The sequence below is a fragment of the Mesoplodon bidens genome (assembly GCF_964165515.1).
Source record: "Mesoplodon bidens genome assembly, chromosome: 2".
Lineage (NCBI taxonomy): Eukaryota > Metazoa > Chordata > Mammalia > Artiodactyla > Ziphiidae > Mesoplodon > Mesoplodon bidens.
Genome location: NC_138177.1, coordinates 76,754,122 through 76,778,187, shown reverse-complemented (window position 1 = coordinate 76,778,187; position 24,066 = coordinate 76,754,122). Strand labels below are relative to the sequence as shown.

At 44.3% G+C, this 24,066-nt stretch overlaps 2 protein-coding genes across 5 annotated transcripts in view; one reads left to right on the top strand and one right to left on the bottom strand.

Moving 5' to 3' along the window:
• Window positions 1-8: 8 nt before the first annotated feature.
• Window positions 9-11,173, bottom strand: VPS72 (vacuolar protein sorting 72 homolog). Of its 2 annotated transcripts, none has more exons than XM_081225537.1 (6): window positions 10,972-11,173; window positions 7,511-7,663; window positions 7,218-7,332; window positions 6,642-6,818; window positions 1,091-1,235; window positions 9-596 (listed from the first exon to the last, which is right to left on the bottom strand). In XM_081225537.1, the coding sequence occupies exons 1-6, from the start codon at window positions 11,086-11,088 to the stop codon at window positions 209-211; spliced, it is 1,095 nt and encodes a 364-aa protein (XP_081081663.1). In that variant the 5' UTR covers window positions 11,089-11,173; the 3' UTR covers window positions 9-208. The 2 variants fall into 2 exon arrangements, with proteins under 2 accessions (XP_081081663.1, XP_081081664.1); XM_081225538.1 differs by having other exon boundaries at window positions 349-576; window positions 10,972-11,172.
• Window positions 11,174-15,504: 4,331 nt separating this feature from the next.
• The window catches only part of PIP5K1A (phosphatidylinositol-4-phosphate 5-kinase type 1 alpha), a 38,855-nt gene continuing 30,293 nt past the window's right edge, over window positions 15,505-24,066 (top strand). For all 3 annotated transcript variants that reach the window (XM_081255147.1, XM_081255146.1, XM_081255145.1), the window contains exon 1: window positions 15,505-15,971. In XM_081255147.1, coding sequence (XP_081111273.1) covers window positions 15,890-15,971 — 82 coding nt within the window. In that variant the 5' untranslated portion in view covers window positions 15,505-15,889. The remainder of the gene's footprint in view (window positions 15,972-24,066) is intronic.

The following is a 24,066-nucleotide window of genomic DNA, read 5'->3' as shown; positions in this document are numbered from 1 at the left end:
ACCAGACAAAAGGGATCTTTCTATTTTATTAGATTAAAAAACACAAACAAAAGCAGTAGGAACTAGGGGAAAAGGTAGGGAAAGAAATACAGAGAAGGGCTGGACAAAGATCAGCGATGACAAAGGGGAGAAGTGGGCTTCTTAAGAGCCCTAACTTAAGAGCCCCAAGTTAGGACAGGAAAGAGCTTTCTAAGGACTAGACATCCCTTCATTTGATGACAATTTTCTGGCGCAAGGCTCGGGGCCCAGAGCCAGGGAGGGGCTCAGGAGGTGGTGGGCCAGGGCCCAGGGCTGAAGCAGTGGGCGGCAGTCCGTGGGCAGTGATGTACTTCTTGTAGGCCTCACGGATGATCTTGAAGGCTCGAGCAGTGGCGTAGGGTATGTCTGTAACAGGGTCCCGGTACAGGGCTGGGCGATGGGTCACTGGGCAGACCTCCTGAACAGGGACCTTTGGAGGCCGCCCTTGGGGAAACCATTCCTCAAATGTCACATCGTCACTAAAAGTGATGAAGGTACGTGAACAGCGAGCAGGAGGGATGACAGGTCCAGTTCCAGCACGGGGAGTCAATGCAGAAGCTGTGGGAGCAGGATCAAGTCTGAGGGAAAAGACAGAGAAAAACACAAAGAGCCGAGGGACTTCCCTGGTGGTCCAGTGGTTAAGACTCCTCTCTCCCAATGCAGGGGGCCCGGGTTTGATCCCTGGTCAGGGAACTAGATCCCACATGCATGCCGCAACTAAGACTGAGCGCAGCCAAATAAATAATTTAAAAATTAAAAAAAGCTGAGGAGAGAAAACTGATAAAGAAAGAGATCAGACAGATGAGGAAAGAGGAGGCGGCAGTAGGTGGCAACATTCTGAGAATCTACTAAGTGATAGGACAAAACAAAGCAGAGCTGGATGGAAAAACAGAAAAGGAGAAGAGAGAGGCTAAAAGAGAAATAGGAGATGACAGGAAGAGGAATCTGAAAGATACTCAGGTGTTAGAGAGCTGTGTGAGGAAAGCAAGTGAGATGGGGCTGAGGGAATACAAGCTGAATACAGAAGGGAGAAACTGCACTCCTCTCCTCCCCTTGAGGTTCACTCACTCACCCTTCTATGTCGACATTCTCTTCTTTAGGGCCTGGCTCCCCAACTAGTGGCACTGTCACTGAATGGTAGGTGATTATGGGCCCAGGGCACTTCCGCTTCTTGTGGACCTGCTTCTTTTTGTCAGCCTCAAGCCGCTCATATGTCTCTTCAGGAAGGAATGAGGGGATGGTCAATTCCCGTCTTCCCAAACCCCAGTTCTGTCCTAAAGTCTCTTATCTTCCTGGCTGTCTAGTCACTGCCTACCCAAGCCAATCAGGAAAGTCCCCTAAGGCCCTCAAGCATCTCCCATTTCATAAGCTTTCTGCTTGCCCCTCTTGACATCCTCTTTGCTCATCATTTCTTAGGTCCACTTGGTTCCTCAACCACTCAGAACTGTAGGACTTCAGAGTTGAAAGGGACCCTTTGATGAAGAGCCTACTCATTTCCCCAGATACCCCTCCATTACTGCCCTGTCAACTTGCTCCCATCCAAGGCAGTGCACTGCATCTTCAGGCATCTCTAGTCATTTAAGAGTTCTTTCCCATTTTGAGCTGAAACATACTTCCTGTTGACACTGTTTTACCTTTTAAGGCCATAAGAGACACAAGTCTAACCTGTCTTCCACTTGACAGTCCTTTAAATAGTTGAAATTAGTGTCCACGAAGCAACAGACAAGGCATTAATCTCCAAAATATACGAACAGCTCATGCAGCTCAATATCAAAAAAACAAACACCCCAATCAAAAAATGGGTGAAGGGCTTCCCTGGTGGCGCAGTGGTTGAGAGCCTGCCTGCCGATGCAGGGGACACGGGTTCGTGCCCCGGTCCGGGAAGATCCCACATGCCGCGGAGCGGCTGGGCCCGTGAGCCATGGCCGCTGAGCCTGCGCATCCGGAGCCTGTGCTCCGCAACGGGAGAGGCCACAACAGTGAGAGGCCCGCGTACCACAAAAAAAAAAAAAAAAAAAAAAAATGGGTGAAGACCTATATAGACATTTCTCCAAAGAAAACATACAGATGGCCGAGAGGCACATGAAAAGATGCTCAACATCACTAATTATTAGAGAAATGCAAATCAAAACTACGATGAGGTATCACCTCACACCGGTCAGAATGGCCATTATCAAAAAATCTACAAACAATAAATGCTGGAGAGGGTGTGGAGAAAAGGGAACCCTCTTGCACTGTTGGTGGGAATGTAAATTGATATAGCCACTATGGAGAACAGTATGGAAGTTCCTTAAAAAATTAAAAATAGAATTATCATATGACCCAGAAATCCCACTACTGGGCATATACCCTGAGAAAACCATAATTCAAAAAGACACACGCGGGCTTCCCTGGTGGCGCAGTGGTTGAGAGTCCGCCTGCCGAAGCAGGGGACACAGGTTCATGCCCCGGACGGGAGGATCCCACATGCCACGGAGCGGCTGGGCCCGTGAGCCATGGCTGCTGAGCCTGTGCTCCGCAACGGGAGAGGCCACAACAGTGAGAGGCCCGCGTACCACAAAAAAAAAAAAAAAAAAGACACACGCATCCCAATGTTCATTGCAGCACTATTTACAATAACCAGGTCATGGAAGCAACCTAAGCGTCCATCAACAGATGAATGGATAAAGAAGATGTGGTATATAAATGCACTGGAATATTACCCAGCCATAAAAAGGAACAAAATTGGGCCTTCTGTAGAGACGTGGATGGACCTAGAGACTGTCATACAGAGTGAAATAAGTCAGAAAGAGAAAAACAAATACTGTATGTTAACACATATATGTGGAATCTAGAAAAATGGTACAGAGGAACCTGTTTGCAAAGCAGAAATAGAGAACAAATGTATGGACATCAAGGGGGGAAAGGGGGTGTGGGATGACTTGGGAGACTGGGATTGACATATATACACTAATATGTATAAAATAGATAACTAATGAGATCCTGCTGTATAGCATAGGGAACTCTACATAATGCTCTGTGGTGACCTAAATGGGAAGGAAATCCAAAAAAGAGGGGATATATGTATACATATATAGCTGATTCACTTCTCTGTACAGCAGAAATTAACACTGTAAAGCAACTATACCCCAGTTAAAAAAAAAGAAAGAAAGAAATTAGAGTCCGTCTCTCTCCAGGCTGATCACAACACCCCTTCCACTGAACCATTCCTCATACAACATGGTTCTGAGTCACTCCCTCCCTTGCCACCCCTGTGCCTAAAATACTCTTCTATTCCTGTACTTATCACAGTCTATGGCAGAGGCTGCAAGATGGCAGCTCCCTTATGTGTTTTGCTTGATTTGTATAGCGTTTTAAAGAAAATTTTGAATTAGTTGCTGACATTTAAAAGTCAGGAAATTACATTTAAATACAGAGATTTCTGGTCCCTTTTAAAAATAATAAGAAAATCTGGCAACCCTGTGTCTGTATTCTCACAGGGCAACAATTAGCTGAACTGAGTAACTGATCCTCCTTTCAGGAACTCCTCTCTAGTTCACCACAGTTCCCCTGGCTGGACCCGGTGACACTGCTCTATGGCAGTTCATTGTTGGTATATATGTCTCTTCCTTAAGGGCAGTGACTGTGACTCATATTACTTATACATTATCATGGTAACGCAGCATTCCACACATTACAGGAATTCAATAAAGATTTGTTAATGTATAAACAGATCTAAATATTCCTGGTCCCTTTGTCCTCCTTAACCGTGGGTACTGTGAACACAATCCCCTAGATAGAGTAAGAGCAAAAGAGTCCTCTGGACTACACACCCCCTGCCCCCCCATCCCCCCACACCCCCAGTGATTTAACCTCTTTTGTACTTGAATTCTGATTGGTAATATTGCTTTCTTTCTCTTGAGCCAAGCTTCCAACCCTTCTCTCGAACACTTCCCTGTACCCTCTGTAACTCCTGCTCTATAATCAGCCAACTCATCTATTTCCTCAATTTCCTCACTCAGCATGCCTTCCAAAACTTGCCTTACGGGAAACCTGTCATCCACAGAGGCCAACACTCTCCTCTGGTAGAGGCTGATTATTCTCCCACATCCTGGGCAGGATGTGCCTGTGTCCTATTGGGCCCCACACTTCGGGTCTCTTTGCTCCACACTCTAGATACCTCTGTTCTTCTAGGTCTTCAGTACTTCTAATACCTGAATATCTCTTCATTCTATCTATCACCCCTTCCAGCCTTCGTTTTCCTTGTTATTTATTTATTTATTAATTTAAACCCTCTGTTTTATTTATTTTTTGGCCGCACAGCACAGCATGGGGGATCTTAGCTCCTCAACCAGGGATCGAACCCGTGCCCCCTGCAATGGAAGCGCAGAGTCTTAACCACTGGACTGCCGGGGAAGCCCCTGGTTTTCCTTTTTAAATCGAGCTTAGGTTCCTCAATCTATCAGTCATTCTCTTGTCCGTCTAAACTCCCTTGCCCAGACCTGGATTGTTGAGTACTACTGGAGAAAAGTTACACAATAGGTAGAATGCAACCCCAGAAATTCATGGTCCCAAACTTCAACAGACCTGCCAACACCAGCAGATGATCCTATCTCCACAACTATTTCAAACAGTCTTCACTCTCAAGCTTCCAACTCTATTCCCAACACCTGAGAGATGACAGTGCCTAAAAGACATCAGACAAAAACTACTGCACTGTCCTGCTCTGGATTTACAACCCTACAGCTATGAGCCACCCTTCCTTCCTTCCTCTTAATGGAGGCCAATTCTTCCACCCATGCCCTAGCTCCCACCCTGCCTCCCATTTCTCCAAAACCCTACACTACTAACAATCCTTTCTTTCTTTTCTGTCTTTAAATTCTTTCAGTTGTATCTCACCAAAAATACACACTCTCCAATCTTTGAATAAAACAGAACAATGACAAACTCTACCTTGACCCCAGACCTCCCTGTTCCCTCTCCTACCCTTCATGGCCAAATTTTAGAAGTCTGGCTTCCCAACCAACTTCCAAATGGCTTGGTCCCCAAAAAGTGCTAAGGTCATCTCTGACCTCCATGTCACCAAAACCAATGGACACTTCTCAGTTCTCTTCACTGGTGTCTCAGCAGCTCTCAGCAGCTACTCTCCTGTAACAGTCCCTTTCCTTAGTGCTCTTATGACAAACTCTCCTGGAGTTTCCCACTCTCTGGCCACTTCTCAGATTCTTTTCTAAGCTCCTCCTCTTATAGGAGACCATTACATTTTAGTGTCTGCAGGACATTCTTGAGCCTCTGTCTACTCTTCTCCCTCTATGCTTTCTCCTTGGGTAATCTCATCCACTCCAATGTCAATTACCATCCATATTCTAAAACTTCCGAAGTTATATTTCTAGCCCAGATATCTTGTCCAAGCATCAGATTTGTGTATTTAACTGACTTCTCAGCACTGCATGAACTGCTCATAGACACTTCAAATCCAACATGTTCAAAAATGAGTTTATTATTTTTTCTCCTGCTACACAGGCCCCTCCAGGATCTCCTACATCAGTTACTGATAGCAGAAGCCTGGGAATCACTCTCCTTACAGTGGCCTGAAACAATCAATGTAGTCAAAGGATACAGATTGTAATTACAGTGACATCAAGTGACCACGTTATTTGTGATGGTTCTCAGTCATTTATATGTTTTAAGAGATAGCTACTGTTTTAAAGCATGGCATAGACAGAGGTTATATTTCCCATTTTAAAGCTAATATATTAAAAAAAAAAGTCACGAGAATACCTCCTGAAAATGTTGGAAATGAATTAAATCTTTTCTCAGGCATTGTGGTCTTTTGGAGTTAAGTTATCTAAATTTCAAAACTATCATTAAACTGAAATGAGTTGGGTCCAGATATTCTGGGTAAACCATCTTCTACTCCACAGTGAAATTCTATTTGGGTTATACACGTTTAATTATATGTGCTTGGTCAAAAAAGACAGAGATTCAGAGAGAGAGAAATAACAAATTAAATGTTGTAGGAGATTTCACCTGTTGTTTCACTCAATGCAAGTATGTCCCAGAGTGAGCATGTGATGGGAGGTATGAAATCTGCTGTTCCCTCAATTTCTCACGTACCTCTCATGATCTGAGAATCCTCACCATCCTTCAAAGAAATGTATGTTTTTGTACAATATATTACCATACATGACTGTGTGCCCAACAGCACATAAACTGAAGAGATTTTAAAGAATTTTTACTTTATAGCAATGTATCCCATGAACTGACTGATTCTACTCAATTTCTAATTCTCATGATCATTAAAGTAGGCATCATCACCCCATTTTGTGAACAAGGAGAGAAAGATGTAAGTAGGTTGCAAGTAATTTGCCTGCAGTCTTACAGCAAACGAACAGCAGAACTAGGATCTGCACTGAGTTCTATACGATTCTTATTTTACACCAAAGTACTTCAATATAACTTGTTCTTCAGAGCCCTCATAACTGCTTACTTCCTTGCTCCTAATCACATACTCTCCCCATTTCTTTCTTCTGATTCCCTTGTCCCAAATCTCCATCTTTCCAGTTCTTTGGGTCCTCCAGGTCTCAGTTTTTTCTCATGTTCCTCAGCCCCTCTACCCACTGTTCTGAAAACCACAGACTGACCCAGTGAACGTAAGTTGAGCTCCTCTGTGATCTTGGCCTCCCTGAGCAGCTCCTCCTGGGTCAGTGGCCGCTCACAGTGGGGGCCCTTTCGCCGTCGTGACTGGCCTTGCCTCTCTTGTACCCGAAGGAATGTCTGTCGTGTGTGCTCAGCTGTAGACTGCCGCATGGACTTGCGACCTGGGAAGAAAATAAGAGAGGGAGAAATCTTTGAATTCATGTCTACCTCCTCTGTATTTTTTTTTTTAATTTTAAAACTTTTTATTTGGAAATCATTTCAAACTTACAAAAAATTTGTAAGAATAGTACAAAGAACACCCATGTATCCTTTACTAGATCACCTGTTAATATCTTGCCCTATTTGCATTGTGTGTGTGTGTGTGTTTTCTGAATAATCTGTGAGTTAAATTGCACACATCATGGCTCTCTTCCCCTAAATACTCGGTGTATGTTTCCTAAGAATAAGAATTGTCCTTATATACCCATAGTACAGTTACCAACTTCAGTAAACTTAACACTAGTACAATATTTTATCACCATATTTCAATTTTGTCAGTTGACCCAAACATCCCCACTCACTGTCAGAGCCATCATCCTGTAGTTCTAGCGGAAGCAGTGCCTTCTCTTCTCGGGTCTTCTGAGAGCTACCAGCTGGGGTGCTGATCTTTCGAGGCCTCAAGCTCTTCAGAGGCTCCTGGGGACAGATTGGAATCAGACACCAGGGAAGAGAAGAAATAGAAGAAAGAAGATGAAGATCTTAGGAAGAGAAAACCAGCAGAGTAGGAAATGAGATTGGTGTGGGGACAACTGGGACCTGATGAAAGGGAGACTACAAATTAAGGAAGTCCAAGAAAACCAGGCCTCCCCTGCACCTTATATGCTTTGGTGACTACTCGGCGCTTCCTTCTTGGCTCTTCTGCTTCTCCATCACTGGATGGTTCATCCCCTTCGTCGATGTCAAAGTCAGAGTCCACCTCATCTTCTGTGTCTGACTGGTCTCCTTGATACTCATCATCTCCTGATTCCTGGGGACACAGGGAGATGAGGTTCTCACTGGCATCAGTTGTTAATACCCCTCCAGGAGGAAGAGAATCCCTCTGCTTATTGATAAGGGCTGCCCAACTCTCCTTCCCATCCCAACCTTTCATTTGCCTCAGGCAAGAAGCTTTCCTAGCTGATGGCTCCAGCACCACCCCTTCTAACATTAATTGATTGCCCTTCTCCTGCAGCACACTGTGTTAAGTGCTGGGGTACAAAAGGATATGGTTTGATCTCTACCTTCAGGGGTCTCACAGTCTAGTAGATGTCACAGCATAATTATAAAAGGAAGTTTTAATACAAGGCAACATATAAACTACCAAAGGCAATAAAATGTTACAGGTGTTCAGAGGAAGGTACACCTGCTATGAATAGGTGGCCTGGGAAGGTCTAAACTTTAGAGTTTATTCCTTTAGAACAGGGGTTGGCAAACTTTTTCTGTAAAGGGCCAGATTAAAATAGGTAGTGGGCCAGATTCAGCCAGCAGGTTGTAGTTTACTAAACCCTGCTTTAGACTCTAAAGAATGAAGAGGACTTGAGCCATGGTTTAAAATACTGGTAGTATTTAGATAACCAAGAGGGAAGAAGGAATCATGGGCAGATCAAACGGCAGAAACAAAGATGCAGAAGCAGGAATGTGTATAACATGTTGATAGAATAAGCATTTAAACCTAAGTAAAGCAGAAGGTTTGTCTCTGGCAAGAAGTCTTCCTAGCTGACTGCTTTTGGCTCCAGTACAGCCTCCTTCCAACATTAACTGATTGCCCTAGAGAGACACAAGATTTGAAAAGAAGGTTGCATTCAATCTGTAGAGAAACTTAAATGTCAGGCTAATAAACTTATGACTTTAACTTGCAGGCCAGGGATTCTCAATCCTCTCCCTCTCCTTACTTGTCCCAGCATTGGGACAAGTCACTGTTGAAGTAAACTAAAGTTACCGAGAAATATGTCTCATTCCTCAGGTGAGTTGGGACAGAAAAATAGTTGGGTACTACTACTATCTATAATGGGAAGCCACCGAAGATTTGGGGGGAGGGGAAAACTGTATACAAGGGGTGTTTCAGAAAGCTCTGGAGGTGGTTGGATGCGCTGGAGTAGAGAGAGCCAAGGCCTGAGGTGATACAAGCTAGGGCTGAAACGGCAGCCACCCTGGAAAGGAAAGAGGAAAAAAAAAAACAGTTGGGGGGCAGGAGAGTTAATTGGGCAGGGCTGCACCTCAAACATGTGGCTTTCTCTTCAATCAGTGATGAGATTAATGGGCTAATCTTGGTACACATGGTGCCAAAGTAAGCAAATGACACAGACAGTTGACACTCCAAGCCAGCCAGAGTTCAGTCTTGCACTGATGACCATCCTTTCCTCCCAAATGATGTTTGTGAAAGACAACCTGGGAACACACTAATCCCCTCAGCACTGACCTGGTATTAAGTCAAATCACCAGAGGGTAGTAGTTCAACCACACATTAGCTTAGTGCCCAATTGAAATGCTTTTACTAAGTTATGTATTTACTACCATTCCTTTGGCTTTTATCGAGGGTCATTAAGAGACATGACTAGATAAGAGAATGCTTTTACAACATCTACCAAACCCCTGTTACTTTACATATAAGGATACAATTCTCCCTAGGTTTAATGCTGAATAAGTTTCTCTCTCTTAAAGAACTTATATGCTTCTTTCTTACTAAAAAAAGAAATTCAGGATTTGGCTGCCAGGAAAGTCACAGCTTAATTTAATATCAACTGCTATTACCATTTTAGCAGAGGCTCCTGGTACAATTACTTCTGATCTGTCTCTATTTTTACTGTTCCTACTTTTTGTTTATATGGTAAGCCTCCTTAAATCCTTTTTGGAAGCATGAAGGGTACATATTAAATAACGACTCGTAAAATGACAGGAATAGGAAAATAGCCTTTGGAGGAGGGATGAGAAGGTTCTATTTTAAACTAATTGGTCAGGGCTGTGTCAGTAATGATTCCTAATCAGTCACCAAGTCCTGTGGATTCTATTTCCTTAATTTCTCTTGAACCCTCCCTATCCATGTTTCTCGACTCCCACTGCCTCCTTCAAATCATTTTCCTCATTACAGAGTGATCTTTCTAAAGTACAAATCTGATCATGAAATAATCTTCTCAGTCCTTTGAATGAAGAGCAAAACTCCTTAACATGGCTCACAAGGCCGTACAGGATCTGGCCCATGCCTACTCCCTCTAACTTTTATTCTCCTTCATGGTCTGGAGGATGAGAGTAGATGTGTGAGTTCCAGACAAGGATCTCAGTGCCTTTACATATTCTGCCGCACCCCCTCGCTGGACTAACCTTCCTCCTCTCCCTGCTTCCAGTCCTACTGCTCTTCATCCACCCAAGACCTACTTTTCATACTGTCCTCAGCTTAAACATCATGTCCCCCAGGGATGCCCATCCCAAACAACAACTTTGGCTCCCATGTGTTACCACAGCACCCTATAGGCTTAACACTTACTTTACTCCTTATCACACAATATTTTAACTGACTGTTAACTCAGCTAATTCCCCCACTGGAGTCTGGAATATGTAAAGATAAAGAGGTGTTTTTAACTCTCTGTTTCCCTAGAGCCTGTCACGGTGATTGGCTTGCTCTACGCGCTTAAAACATTTAAAGAATGGATAGATTCAATCAATAAAAATTTAACAAGTGCCAACTCAATCCAGACACTGGACATATACTGTTGAACAAAACAGACCACCGCTGACCTTACAGAGCTTACAATCTAATGGAAAAGTATAAGCAAATAAGCAAACCAAATCTAATTACAAATTGAAATATGTTTTATGAAGGAAATATACGGGGACACTTTTTAGGTCAAGGAACGGTTATCTAAGACATCTATACAACGAGGTTTGAAAGCTGAAAAAGGAGTAGGCTAAGTCCCTCTAATTTTTTTTGAGGTTCCTTTCTATACTTCACGTTAATAACCAGGCAGTGGGCCAACGAGTATATACCGCGTGACTACGATGTGCCTGGCATATGCTAGACACGTCAAAAGTGCACTGAGAGACACAACTGGGGAAATACACAGTAGGTTTCAGCCACACTCTGGGGTCCTCCGGACAGCTTCTCCATTCCTGACCCTCCAACCCCATCCAGGGCTCCCATTCTAGGACTCCAGTTTATCCCCCCATCTCGCCCACCCTATCTCGAGGATCAGCTACCAGGGCTCCTCTCTCTTCTCCGCCCCCTTCTTTGTCCGAGGTTTCTCCCTTCGTCAGGACTCCTTTTAGCTTTCTTCCCTCCCTCTTCCTGGGCCCGGCTCTTGCCTCTGTGAAACCCCCATAAGTCGTCTGGTAGAACTCATCTTCCTCCTCTGCCTCCAGGAGCCCAGAAAGTCGGTTCCCCGCGGTCTTCCGGGGGGCCCGGCCCCCAGCCAAGCTCATATCGCCTACATGAACTGCATCACCACCAGCAGCTCCTCAACCAGCACCGTTCTCTGGGCTCGGTGCTCGACACCACTACCTGCGGGCGGGCGGCGGAAGCCGGTCGCCTACAGGCAGAAGTAGCAGAGCGTCGAGAGGCTCCTAGTCCCATCCCCTAGGCCTTCTCAAAGCTTCTGCCCCGCCCACTCCTGCGTAGAGACCACCCCAAGCTCCACGTCCCAGTTCGCGCGCCCATCTGGGCTGTGGAATGACTCCGCTCGGTGACGGAGGCCCACTACCCCAAGTACAGAATTTGGGAGTCTAGAAATTTTCATTTAGAAGAGGTCAGTCTCCCTCTGCTCCAGTACGTTTTCCACTCTGCTGTCAGTAGAAACCTTTCTAAAAACCCAGATTTTGTCACTCTTCTGCTCAAAAATCTTTAATGGCTCCCCGTCAACTACAGGATAAAGTCCAAAATCCTTGTGGCAGAATAGTAGTGTGGTTAAGAGCACAGCTTTAGAGACAGCCAGACCTGAGTTTGCGTTTGAGCTTAAGGTCTTCTAGCTGTGTGACTTTGGACAAGTTGCTTTACCTCGCTGAATTTCAGTTTTCTCATCTGTAAAGTGGGACTAATAATAATACCTACCCTTTAAGGTGGTTGAGAAGATTAAGAAATGTAATCCTTGTAAACTGCTTAGCACAGTATTTAGTAAGCACATAGATGTTTAGTAGGTGATAATTATTATTATTTTTGTATTTATTTATTTGGTTGCTCTGGGTCTTAGTTGCGTCAGGCAGCCTCCTTAGTTGCAGCTTGCCGACTCTTAGTTGCGGTATGCATGTGGGATCTAGTTCCCTGACCAGGGATCAAACCCGGGCCCCCTGCATTGGGAACGTGGACTCTTAACCACTGCGCCACCAGTGAAGTCCCTAGGTGATAATTATTCACATGGCACTCAAGGTCCTTCATAATTTAGCCTCTCCCTGCCTTTCATAGCCTCAACTCCTACCACATCATCCTATTCTAGCATCATTTCCCTGACACCAATTCACTGTCATGCCTCCATGGTTTTCCTTCTCCTTAAAATCTCTTTCCTTTCTTGTCTATCTGGAAAAATTCCAATTCTATAGGACAATGGAGTCTTCTCAACACCCATTCCTCTCTTCCCAGTCACAGCTCCTATAACCCTTGGGATTATGCCTCCTAAATCCTCGGAAATAGTTCCAATCTCAAATAGTTTGTGGTATTATCAAGAATGTATCGGTACTTCCCTGGTGGTCCTGTGGCTAAGTCTCCACGCTCCCAATGCAGGGGGCCCGGGGTTCGATCCCTGGTCAGGGAACTAGATCCCACACGTCGCAACTAAGAGCCCACACGCGGCAACGAAGATCCGGCATACCGCAACTAAGACCTGAGGCAGCCAAATGAAATATAAATAAATAAATATTTTAAAAAAGAATGTATCAAAATAATGCCATTCACAGCAACATGGATGGACCTAGAGATTGTCATATAGAGTGAAGTCAGAAAAAGAAAGACAAATATGGTATAATATCACTTATATGTGTAATCTAGAAAAATGGTACAGATGAACTTATTTGCAAAGCAGAAATAGAGTCACAGATGTAGCAAACAAACTTATGGTTACCAAGGAGGGAAGGAGGGAGGTGGGATGAATTGGGATTGACATATATACACTACTATACATAAAATAGATAACTAATGAGAACCTATGTATAGCACAGGGAACTCTACTCAGTGTTCTGTGGTGACCTAAATGGGAAGGAAATCTAAGAAAGAGTGGATATATGTATGTGTATAACCGATTCACTTTGCTGTACAGCAGAAACTAACACAACATTGTAAAGCAAATATACTCCAATAAAAATTAATTTAAAAAAAGAGTGTATCGGGCTTCCCTGGTGGTGCAGTGGTTGAGAGTCCGCCTGCCGATGCAGGGGACACGGGTTCGTGCCCCGGTTCGGGAAGATCCCACATGCCGCGGAGCGGCTGGGCCCGTGAGCCATGGCCGCTGAGCCTGCGCGTCCGGAGCCTGTGCTCCGCAACGGGAGAGGCCACAACAGTGAGAGGCCCGCGTACCGCAAAAAAAAAAAAAAAAAAAAAAAAAAAGAGTGTATCAACTTCTCTTCCCATTTTTTATTCTGAAAATATGGTTTTCAAAACACAGCATTTGTGCATACTCTGTGATGGCACCTATTATGTTTTATTCTGATCATTTCTGTGTCTGTCTTTGTCATTAGTCTGTGATCTTTTTGAGGCCAGGGACTTTATCTTCATCTGTGTATACCAGGAATTCTCATAGTGCCTAGGATGTAGTTGAGGCTAAATATTGCTAATTCAATGAATGAATGAAATAATGACTAATTGAGTGAATGAGATACCCATCCTCTTATTTTGCCTCTATGTTGACCTAGCCACTCCATTTTGACGTTAGGAACTGTCCTAGGACATGAAGGTCACTTTAGTAAGGCTGTGTGTGTTTGTGTGTGTCTGTGTATACACTATTTCCTTCAAGTCTGTATGTGTGGCTCTATTTGAGATCACCAGATTGCCACCCCCCTTTCTAAAGGATATATTGGTGAACTCCCTTTTGCATTTCCTTGGGGACACCAAGCCAATGTATCCTGTTCTGCCCCTGCTTCCACACCCTGCCACGTCACCCCAGTACTGCTATGCCAGGAATGTTACTGGGGAAGAGTGGCTGTATGACTCAGAGGCCACCCCAGGATTGACTGGGAGTGGAGGCAAAGACAAGGTTTTGGGGAAAATATGGAAAACACCCCTAGCCCCACTTTTTGAATTTTGCCTTCATCCATTCATATATTCAGGAGCATGAACTTGGCACCTGCTCTGTGCCAGGCACTATTCTAGATGTCTGAGATATAAAAATGGATAAGGTGTAATCTTTGCCCTGGAATGTTCACAGTCTTGTGAGGGAGACGAACAAGCAAACAGACTGACATAATACAAGGTGGTAGGAGTAATAGTAGCTATTTTCTGGTACGTAAAGGAGAAACAAAAACCCCTAAGAAGCTACAAAACAGGGGTCTCTTCTTTCAGGAGGGCTGAAATCTAATTCATAGATCAAATCCGAGGGAGAAGATCACCCTGTTGACTTACCGCCTTGGTAAGTCAGGGTTTTATTGGTCTATTTCCAATTTTAAAATCAGAATCATAAAATACTTCAATGTTACACAATCCCACTGCTACGGAATTATAAGTGGTAATACAAGCATTTGAAGTTGGTCTAACTGCAGTACCTAAAGGAAGATGAATAACCCAGCAGGTGGCGGCAGGGAAACAATTATTTTAGATCTTGATGACGCAGGGGGTAGAAGGCAGAGGTAAATGCTTGGAGATATTTTCTGGACGTTCAGGTCCTATGTTCCCTTTCGAAGACCCAGAAGACATCCGGATAGAGGATAACCAGGCCCATGTTGGGGGCTGCAATACCTAGGATTTTTCCTCCATTCCTCTTCGTTTATTCATTCCACGAATAATTATTGAGCCCCTACTATGTACAGACTTACGTCATGGGGGGAGCTGGAGATACAAGGGTGAAACACAGTCCTTGCTCTCTAGCAGCTTACAGTCTGTTCAGAGAGATAGTCAGGTCTTCATATCCCCATCAGGGTTCATAATCTCCAGGGTATTTTGTTAAAATTGAGCGGGGTTAGTACGAAGACTAGACTAGAATGGGGAATTTCTCTGAGTCTCCATGCCCTTTGGAGCATAGGTAACTGAGAGAGGCTAAGGGCTTGGATCACAGGAAGATTGTGTTAGGTTTCTGATCGCCTTCCGTGGCCCTTTTGGACAGGTCTTTATTCCTGTCCATTTATCAAATAAATGGACATTATTCGTTCATTTATCAAATATTTACTCAACTCAATCACTGTGCCCAGTATTGCGTTTGAGGCAAAGTGTAGATCTGTTTCGAATGTCATTCAGAGGAAGGCAAGAGCATGTTAAACTAAATGGTAAACAAGGCAGCAAAGCCGGAAGAATACTTGGTGGAATGTGATGTTTTGTGATATTCGACTGTTTAACGTCTTTGACTTGACACCGGCGCTTCTATCGGGAGTTCTTCCTGGGCTGTGAACTGCAAGGGTCAGCCCCGCGTACTCTGATCCCCTGCTCAGACTTCGCAACCTAGTCCCTTCAAGGAGTTGAACGTAGATGGACTCACCGAGGCACCGTAGACATGGGCGCGCCGTCTTCGACCCTTGGATTTGTTAGGGCGCGAGGGACCCGCGTCATGTGACCAGGATCAGCCTCTTGATTGGCTTGATTTCTCTGGGGACCTCCCTCCTCCCCCCATTGGATGGGATGGGCCGCGGAGGAGACGGTTGGGCGCATGCGCGATGCCTGGATTGCTTTGGCCGTCAGGAGTGGAGCGGTGGGGTTGGGCGATAAACAGGCTGTGGCTAGGGAGGAGGGGGAGGGGACATTCGCTCCGCTGGGAATTCTCACTGCCCACCCTGTTCTTTTAGGTGTGGTTTGGTCCGGACGCGGGGTCCCGGCAGCTGGTTTGAGCTTCCTCTGTTGTGAAAGGGGAAAGTAGCTCCCGCGGAAAGCGGTTAAAGTTGCGGAGAGGGTGCGAGACGAGAGTTCTCCCCCATGCCCGCCGAATGGTGCGGCCCTGAGTTGGTCCCGGAGCCGGCGCGACGTATCTGAGAGAGGGGGCGGGGAGGTGGCCCGCAGAACGCGGGTTCTGTGAAGAGACGTGGGAAAGATCCGACTCCGAGAAGAGGAAGAGGATTGAAAGGGAGCGAGGCCGCTGAGGGGGAGGGGGCTGCTAAGATGGCGTCGGCCTCCTCTGGGTCGTCGGCGGTCGGGTTTTCATCCGCGGATTCCGGGGTCCCTCCCTGCACCTCGTCTTCAGGTAATCAGGGCGGAGCGTGGGCTTGGGGCTGTTGACAGCTGTGCAATGGGGAAAGAGCGAGACCCAGGAAGGGCACCTGTAGTTGGGGATGTCCGAGTCGTTGCCGGTAAGGAGGACAGAGGACTAGGCTTTCCTACCTTTCTGAACTGGCAGGTGGAGTGTGAGCAAAGGATGGATTTGACTGAGAAAAGGGAAGCTGTCAGGAACATTGGCTGGCTTCGAGGAGACCGGGTTGAGGGCTTTGAAGGCGTAGGGTCAGGAAGGGATGGAGATTGACGGTGGGGGTAGGAAGGCAACAGAAAGGGAACCGAAGGGAGTAGAGAAAAGTAGAGTAAATGGAGGCTTCGTAAGTAGGGAGGAATTACGTAGTGTGAGAGGCAGGTAGAATCCAAGTTGATTGCGGGATTAATTGGATGAAACTGTGGAAGAGAAGCCATGGGACTTAAAAGGTATGGAAGAGTTATGGGACGCTTTCCATTGCTGGGGAGTTAGGGAATTGTGCATTTTGTTGGGGGTGGGAGTTTTTGGAGCCGTCTTTTTAGTCAGAGCCTTCCCCTAATGCGTCATTCCTTCTCACTTCGTGCCCCCCGACCCCAAACACGCGTGCGCTCGCACAGATACACGTACACATTTTATCAAACATCCTCCTTTGGAGACTCCCATCTCTAGACTGCCCAAGTTTGGGAAGGAATGGGAGGTTTTTAAGAAAACCTGAGGAATGTGGAAAATCAGGGTTAAAAGACCCTGAAAACAGATGGAAAAGGCGGAACGGTGGCGTCTCGAGTTGCAGTAAAGGTTGAGGGAGGTGATTCTGGGCATTAGGCCTGCGAAGGATGGGGTGGGGGTGGCTCTCAGTGCTGTGGCGAATATTGCATAATAGGAAATGGACTGGAGGAATGATTAGGCACGACACTGGCACTTGGAGAAGGGAGCCAGGGAATATAGCTCAAAGTGGTTAGAAACTATTGAAGATTGAGGAGGGCTGAGGAGCCCACAAGAAAAGCAACAGATTGTGTGTAGGAGGGAAAATGTGTGGTGTTGGGGTTTGTGTGTGTGTGTGGGGTAGTTTGAGTCAGAAACTGTTCTAGAGCTTCCATCAGAAATGTCTGGGGTTCCACAGTGACTGTTGCCTCTACACTGTGAACAGGAGAGGCTGCCACATGATGGATGCTTTACCTGAGACATTGACATTTCCTTAGGCCTGGGATTGCATCCTTCCCATTTTGAGTTGACTAAATAGAGGGTTCCACCTTTCATATGTCAGTTCAGATGAGCAAATACTTGGTCACAAATATCTTTTTCCAAACTGCAGTTTTATTTATGTACATCTATTTTTAGTTGCTTGAGAGGTGATTTTTACCTTTCCTATAAAGGATTAGCAGGCCAGAACAACTCATGTTGCATTCTAAGTGTGAAGGAGGATAAAGTTAAAATGACAGTGTTTTTAAAACAGTAGCTCCTCAATTTAAAGCCTCTTCTCCCCCTCCCCCAGTGCTGAAAGAAGAATGATTGTGTACAGTCATTAAATAGACTTAACTATCAAATCAGGTATTAGAAACCAGGTTGATCTTTTTTTAAAAATTTATTTATTTTTTATTTTCGGCTGCCTTGGGTCTTCGTTGCTGCGCGCGGGCTTTCTCTAGTTGCGGCGAGCGGGGGCTACTCTTCGTTGCAGTGCCCGGGCTTCTCATTGCGGTGGCTTCTCTTGTTGCGGAGCACAGGCTCTAGGTGCTCGGGCTTTGGTAGTTGTGGCTCATGGGCTCTAGAGCGCAGGCTCAGTAGTTGTGGCACACGGGCTTAGTTGCTCCGCATCATGTGGGATCTTCCTGGACCAGGGCTCGAACCCGTGTCCCCTGCATTGGCAGGCGGATTGTTAATCACTGCGCCACCAGGGAAGTCCTACTATCTATTTTAGATGTCACTATTTGATATTTTTGTATGTTTTTATATTTTCTGCCAGATCCGAGGACTAGCAGGATGTAATTCAGATTGAATAAATGTTTTTTGCTATTGTGTTTTCACCAGAAAATCAAATATTAGATTTTAGTGGACTTTACAGCTCCTTGGCTCTACTGTGTTCATATGTGAAGTCAAGATATAAAAATGACTAAAAATAAATAGCTTAGATTCCTTTTTTTAACTTTTGTTTCTTAACACCCTCCTTTTCTGCTTCTTTGGCAAATACTGAAATGGATTAAGAAATTAAGAAAAATTCTCAAATATTTCTGGAAACATGGGATTATCGTGTGCAGATATGCAGTGTTGACTTTTTGGTGTATCTGCATGTTCACTTAGGTTTTGGCTTACTGAATTTAATTTAATAGAATATTTCATTTCAAGGCTATGTTTTTTTTTTTTTTTTTTTTTTTTAAAGAAGATGTTGGGGGTAGGAGTTTATTAATTAATTTTTATTTATTTTTGCTGTGTTGTGTCTTCGTTTCTGTGCGAGGGCTTTCTCCAGTTGTGGCAAGCGGGGGCCACTCTTCATCACGGTGCACAGGCCTCTGACTATGGCGGCCTCTCTTGTTGCAGAGCACAGGCTCCAGACGCGCAGGCTCAGCAGTCGTGGCTCACGGGCCCAGTTGCTCCGTGGCATGTGGGATCCTCCCAGACCAGGGCTCGAACCCGTGTCCCCTGCATTAGCAGGCAGACTCTCAACCACTGCGCCACCAGGGAAGCCCCAAGGCTATGTTTTTGAAGAGGATAAGATGTTTGATTCTGATGCAAAAAAGGCTACTGAGAATGTGTTTTATTTGTGATTGGAGGGGTGTGGTGCTCTGTCGGGATGGTACCAGGGGAATTAAGACATTGGCAGGAATAAACAATGGTTTATGATTTCCTAAATTGTTAAAGGCTAGCTTTGTAGAAATTCAAGGTAGGACTGTGTGTGTTTGTGTTTTAATCATCCTAAAACCAAGTTACTTTCCTTAGGTGTTTAGCTGAACTCAAATATTGGTGAAACTGAAATCCTAAAGGCAAGATTCTCTGGCAGTGTTGAAAGTGGATACAAAATAAGAATGTCAGGAGTCAGGGACAGATTGATGTTTTAGATAAGTCACTCATAACCTTTGAAGGCTCAAAATCTTTTGGCATTCAAATTAGGAAGGACAGGTAATTTAGAACAGTTGTTCCCTGCCAGTATTAAACCCCTGTCTATATTATTTCACCTTTAAGCGAGAGCTGGTCTTTTAAGCTTCCGACAAGTGAAATACAGAAGGTAGAGCAAAGCATTCACTCTGAGAGATATGTGAGAGATGTCTGAGAGATCTTTTCCCATTGGAGTAATTACCATGTTTGGATTTGTGGGAGGGAGGCAATTATAAATGAATATCAGTTTACAGCAGCCATTATCATGTGCTTGTTCTTAAACTTTGGTTAAGAAAAGGTGATGCAGTTTGCTGTCAGCTGTTTCATGTGTTAAAGGAAATGTATTCCCTGTCTTCCTTTCCCTCCTATCCTCATTATTTGGACAGTGGCACCACTTAAAAAATAAAATCAGCCCTGATAAGGTGCTGTTGACAGTGCGACCATCTGTCACACCAGTGTAAGAGAGCCCCCTGTCTGCAGTTTGACTAGTCCATCGAGAGTTTGAAATTCAGCCACTGAGTCCCCTTTTTGCCACCAGGAAGGGAGTAAAGAGTTTCTGTTTTGGAGACTTGATTTGAAGTTAGTGGAGGAGTTAAAAAGTAAAGTTAGAGTGTTGAGGTGTCCTTTGCTCCCCTGAAATAAGAGCTGTGTGATAAAATCATGTGTGACTCCCCCAAGAAAAAGCACTTGAAACCTTAGAAGGTCATGAACCTATAGCTCCTTTTGCTTCAGACCAGAACGTTTCTGAAATTGTCACACATCACCAAATGATTTTATCATGAGCACAAATGATTTGGAGGTAACTTTTACAGCTCCTTTTCTTTTTCTTTTTTTTTTTTTTTTTTAAACAGGGTTATCAGATTTCCAGTTAAGCTTAGTGTTTTAAATTTATTTATTTATTTATTTATTTAGGGCTGTGTTGGGTCTTTGTTTCTGTGCGAGGGCTTTCTCTAGTTGTGGCAAGTGGCGGCCACTCTTCATTGCAGTGCGCGGGCCTCTCACTATCGCGGCCTCTCTTGTTGCGGAGCACAGGCTCCAGACGCGCAGGCTCAGTAGTCGTGGCTCACGGGCCCAGCCGCTCCACGGCATGTGGGAATCTTCCCAGACCAGGGCTCGAACCCGTGTCCCCTGCATTAGCAGGCAGACCCCCAACCACTGCGCCTCCAGGGAAGCCCTACAGCTCCTTTTCTGACTTGCCCTTAACTACTGAGGGAGACCCTGGAAGACACAGGAGAGAAGATTTTTGCTTGGAACTTTTGTAGTAGAGCCAGTCTTATCGGTCCTTGATTCTGGTGGCTTTGTTCTTCTCAGCAGAGCTCCACCAGTAAATGTATGCTGTAATCTGATAACTCCAAATGGTAGGGGTTTTGTCTGTGTTCTTTGGTACAGTGTAGGCCATTTGCAGACTGATCTCTTTCCCTTCAATTCTTCCCTACTAGTGAAAAATAAAGCAACTTAAGCCACTTTATTGGAGTGAGAAACTGAAATTTGGAAAGGTAAAGATAGAACAGAATGCCATGTAGGCAGAATATCACCAGGTTTCATTTTGATTGGTATTTTATAAGTAGTGAGAGATTTTTCTTTTTGCTTTCTCTGTAGAGGGTTTACAGCCACCTACCCCCTCCTTTTTTCTTTTGTCCCCTTGGTAGATTCTGCCGGAAAACTGACATTAGAATGTCATTGTTTTTAATTATCCATTTATTTCTGCCATGGCTGCTCAAGCCCACTGTCAAGTATAATTATATAGACTTATTAGGTATCCAGTATCTGATATTAATTGGTAATGTGTACTTATAAGTTAGCTTTGAATATCAAAATACATATTATGTTTTGTTTCTTAATTTCTGTGTGCTGTTCTGGTTTGATATAAAACTGTTTTGATTAATAACTTTGCTTAAATATGTGCTAGCTACTAGCTGTTAAATATTTTATCAGTCTATTTTTCTTTGATAATAAATAATGGAAACTATAGCCTGTGAAGTGAACAGCGATAACACCAGGCCAAATTCAGAACTGGGGAGAAGGAAAGTGTGTGGGGGGGTATTTTGTCCTTTAAACTGGATATTTTCTTTCCTAGAATTTTGGGATATTCTTACTTGACATGAAGAAAGCAAAAAGACCAGAGTTGTCAGTTTCTTCTCTCTTCTTTTTACTGGGTGTATCCTCTTGATCAAGGATACAAGTATGCTTCAGGAAGTATGCTGTTTCTGATAGCTCGGCAGAGAGAATTGCTGTTTCTGATAACTCGGCAGAGAGAATTTCTGTTTCTCTGTGTTCCAAACCCCAGCCCATCACTCAGTCTCACAGAGGGAGTGTTTGGACTGATGGTGTTTCCTAGAGGAAACCCCTTCCTAGTTCATTTCCCCTGTTGCGCTTCACTTCTCCACCCTTTCCTATCAAAAGAGAACATTGTTTAGTTTGTACATATGTGTTGGTTCTGTTTCATCCATATCTCCTATGAGCTTCTTTTGTTTCTTTTACTGTTGTTTTGTTTGAAGTGAACTTTTTTCCCTCAACCCCTCCATCTTTTTAAACTTTGTTACTGATCATTTTTCTTTCTTCTCCTGTGAAATTAGTCTGTTTGTTTTTAATGGCTGTATACAATATGTATTAATTTTTAAATATCTGATTCCCAAAAAGTCACCTTATTGTTGGAGTCTGAAGAAGACTGGTAAAAAGAGAGAGAAGGGCAGATTCCTTGTAGGGAGTTCCATATATCTTATTACTTGCCTTGTGTACTAAACTGAGCAATATGGAGTTAACCAAGAATAAGCACTATCCCAAAGGATCAGTAATGTTGATGGGGAGTGGGCAAAGGGAAGTTACAGGAAGAGAATGGGAAGAGGTTTTTTTTTTTTTAATTTTAGGGATGTATAAATAGCTTAGAGTATATTAGCTTTTCTGTGCACAGTGTAGGTAAACATTCCTGGTAAACTCCAAGTTGCCATTGACAAGAACCTGTACAAAAGAGATGGCAGAGAAGTAACTTGGCCATATCTCTTATTTTCTTGCATTAGTGTCTGGGAGGTGATTGAAGTGCATTGTTGAGGTAATTTATGCTCATTATGATATCATTTAAGTTACTTTCTCGGCTCAGATATGTACATTCTAAGCCAGCAATATCCACTGCTTTTTTTCAAGGTAGATAGAACCATGTTTGGAAATAGAATTGGGAGGTGGTGATCTGCCAGAAATCTCAACTGCTTCTTGGCTGTGGGTTGGCTTATCCAGGAGACTCAGGTCTTTTAAAGAAGGACTCAGATTTTTTTCACAAATTTCAACCAAAATTTTACTGCTCAGAGATACATATTTGAGGCCTGAGAACCATGAAATTTGGCTTATAGAACTAGAAGCAAAAATTTACCACTAGGGCTTCCCTGATAGCACAGTGGTTAAGAATTGCCTGCCAGTGCAGGGGACACGGGTTCTAGCCCTGGTCCGGGAAGATCCCACATGCCACGGAGCAACTAAGCCCGTGCGCCACAACTACTGAGCCTGCGCTCTAGAGCCCGTGAGCCCCAACTACTGAGCCTGAGTGCCACAACTACTGAAGCCTGTGCACCTAGAGCCCGTGCTCTGCAACAAGCACTGCAATGCGAAGCCCGCGCACCACAATGAAGAGTAGCCCCCACTCACCACAACTAGAGAAAGCCCGCATGCAGCAACGAAGACCCAACGCAGCCAAAAATAAATAAATTTTAAAAAAATTATCACTAGAGGGAAGTGTAGAGATATTTTAATTTAACCCTCTCATTTTCCAAATTAGGAAAGTGAGATTCAAAGACATTGTTTTTTTTTTTTTGTTTTTGTTTTTGTTTTTTTGTTTTTGCGGTACGCGGGCCTCTCACTGTTGTGGCTTTTCCCGTTGCGGAGCACAGGCTCCGGACGCGCAGGCTCAGCGGCCATGGCTCACGGGCCCAGCCGCTCCGCGGCATGTGGGGTCTTCCAGGACCAGGGCACGAACCTGTGTCCCCTGCATCGGCAGGCGGACTCTCAACCACTGCGCCACCAGGGAAGCCCAAAGACATTGTTAATAGTGGCAAAGACTTTGCATAAAGTCTGTATGTTGTCAAGATGGGTCTTAGTAAATTTGCGGCTCGTTCCTTGCTACTTACTTAGTTGGCTCTTAGCTGAGCCAGGTTGGCTCTCAGCTGACCCCAGGACTGGTAGATCAAACTGCCTTTGAGCTTTTGTTTCTACGAGCATCCTTGGCTTCCTCATTTTTTCTAGAAGATCCTTAGGAAAAATTGACACCTGCTAGGAAACAAAATTTAGCTCTTCTCTAAGATGTGGCTTGGTTTTCTTAATTGGCTTGGTTTAGTTCTTATTGAGGGCATAGTAATAGTTCCTTTTTTTTTTTTTTTCCTTTTAACACTATCTCTTAGAGCTTTGTGCTCAGCAGTACTTCTCATTAGGTAAGCTGACACTTCAGACATATTTGTGAGTATTTTCATTTGAATAACATATTATGCCTCCTACATGCAGTGGCATAATTAAAATTCAGTATTTCAAGTTAAAGAGGACCAGAGAGCTTGTTTGAGATAGTCCAGCAAACAACTGGGCTGATGACTTCTGTTTTGTGCGAGTTTTTGCTTTTGCTCTTTTTTTTTTTCTTTTGAAATCTCTGGCTCTCAATATTATCAACCAGGAGACCCTGCTTCCGAAAAGTCTGCTTGTCTCTTTCTGCTTTATATAGGAATTATTGACACATTTTTATAGTAGTATTGGTAGGTCTCTGGAATTGCTTCTCTATGACCCGTTCAGGCAAAACTCGTCTGAGCAATGCACATCCGGCCAACTTCTAGCCTCCCGAAATTATATGAGTACTTCAAACATTGCAGTCAGTCACAGACTGCCTCTTAGTTTCTCATCTGGTAGATGATGTCATCTCATCTCCGACGGAAATGCTTCTGCTCTGAAAGCACTGGGAGAGGCTCTGGTATTAAAGCCAACTCTGTTTTGTTCCACACACTGAGAGCAGGGTGGGGGAGGGGAACAACAACTCATA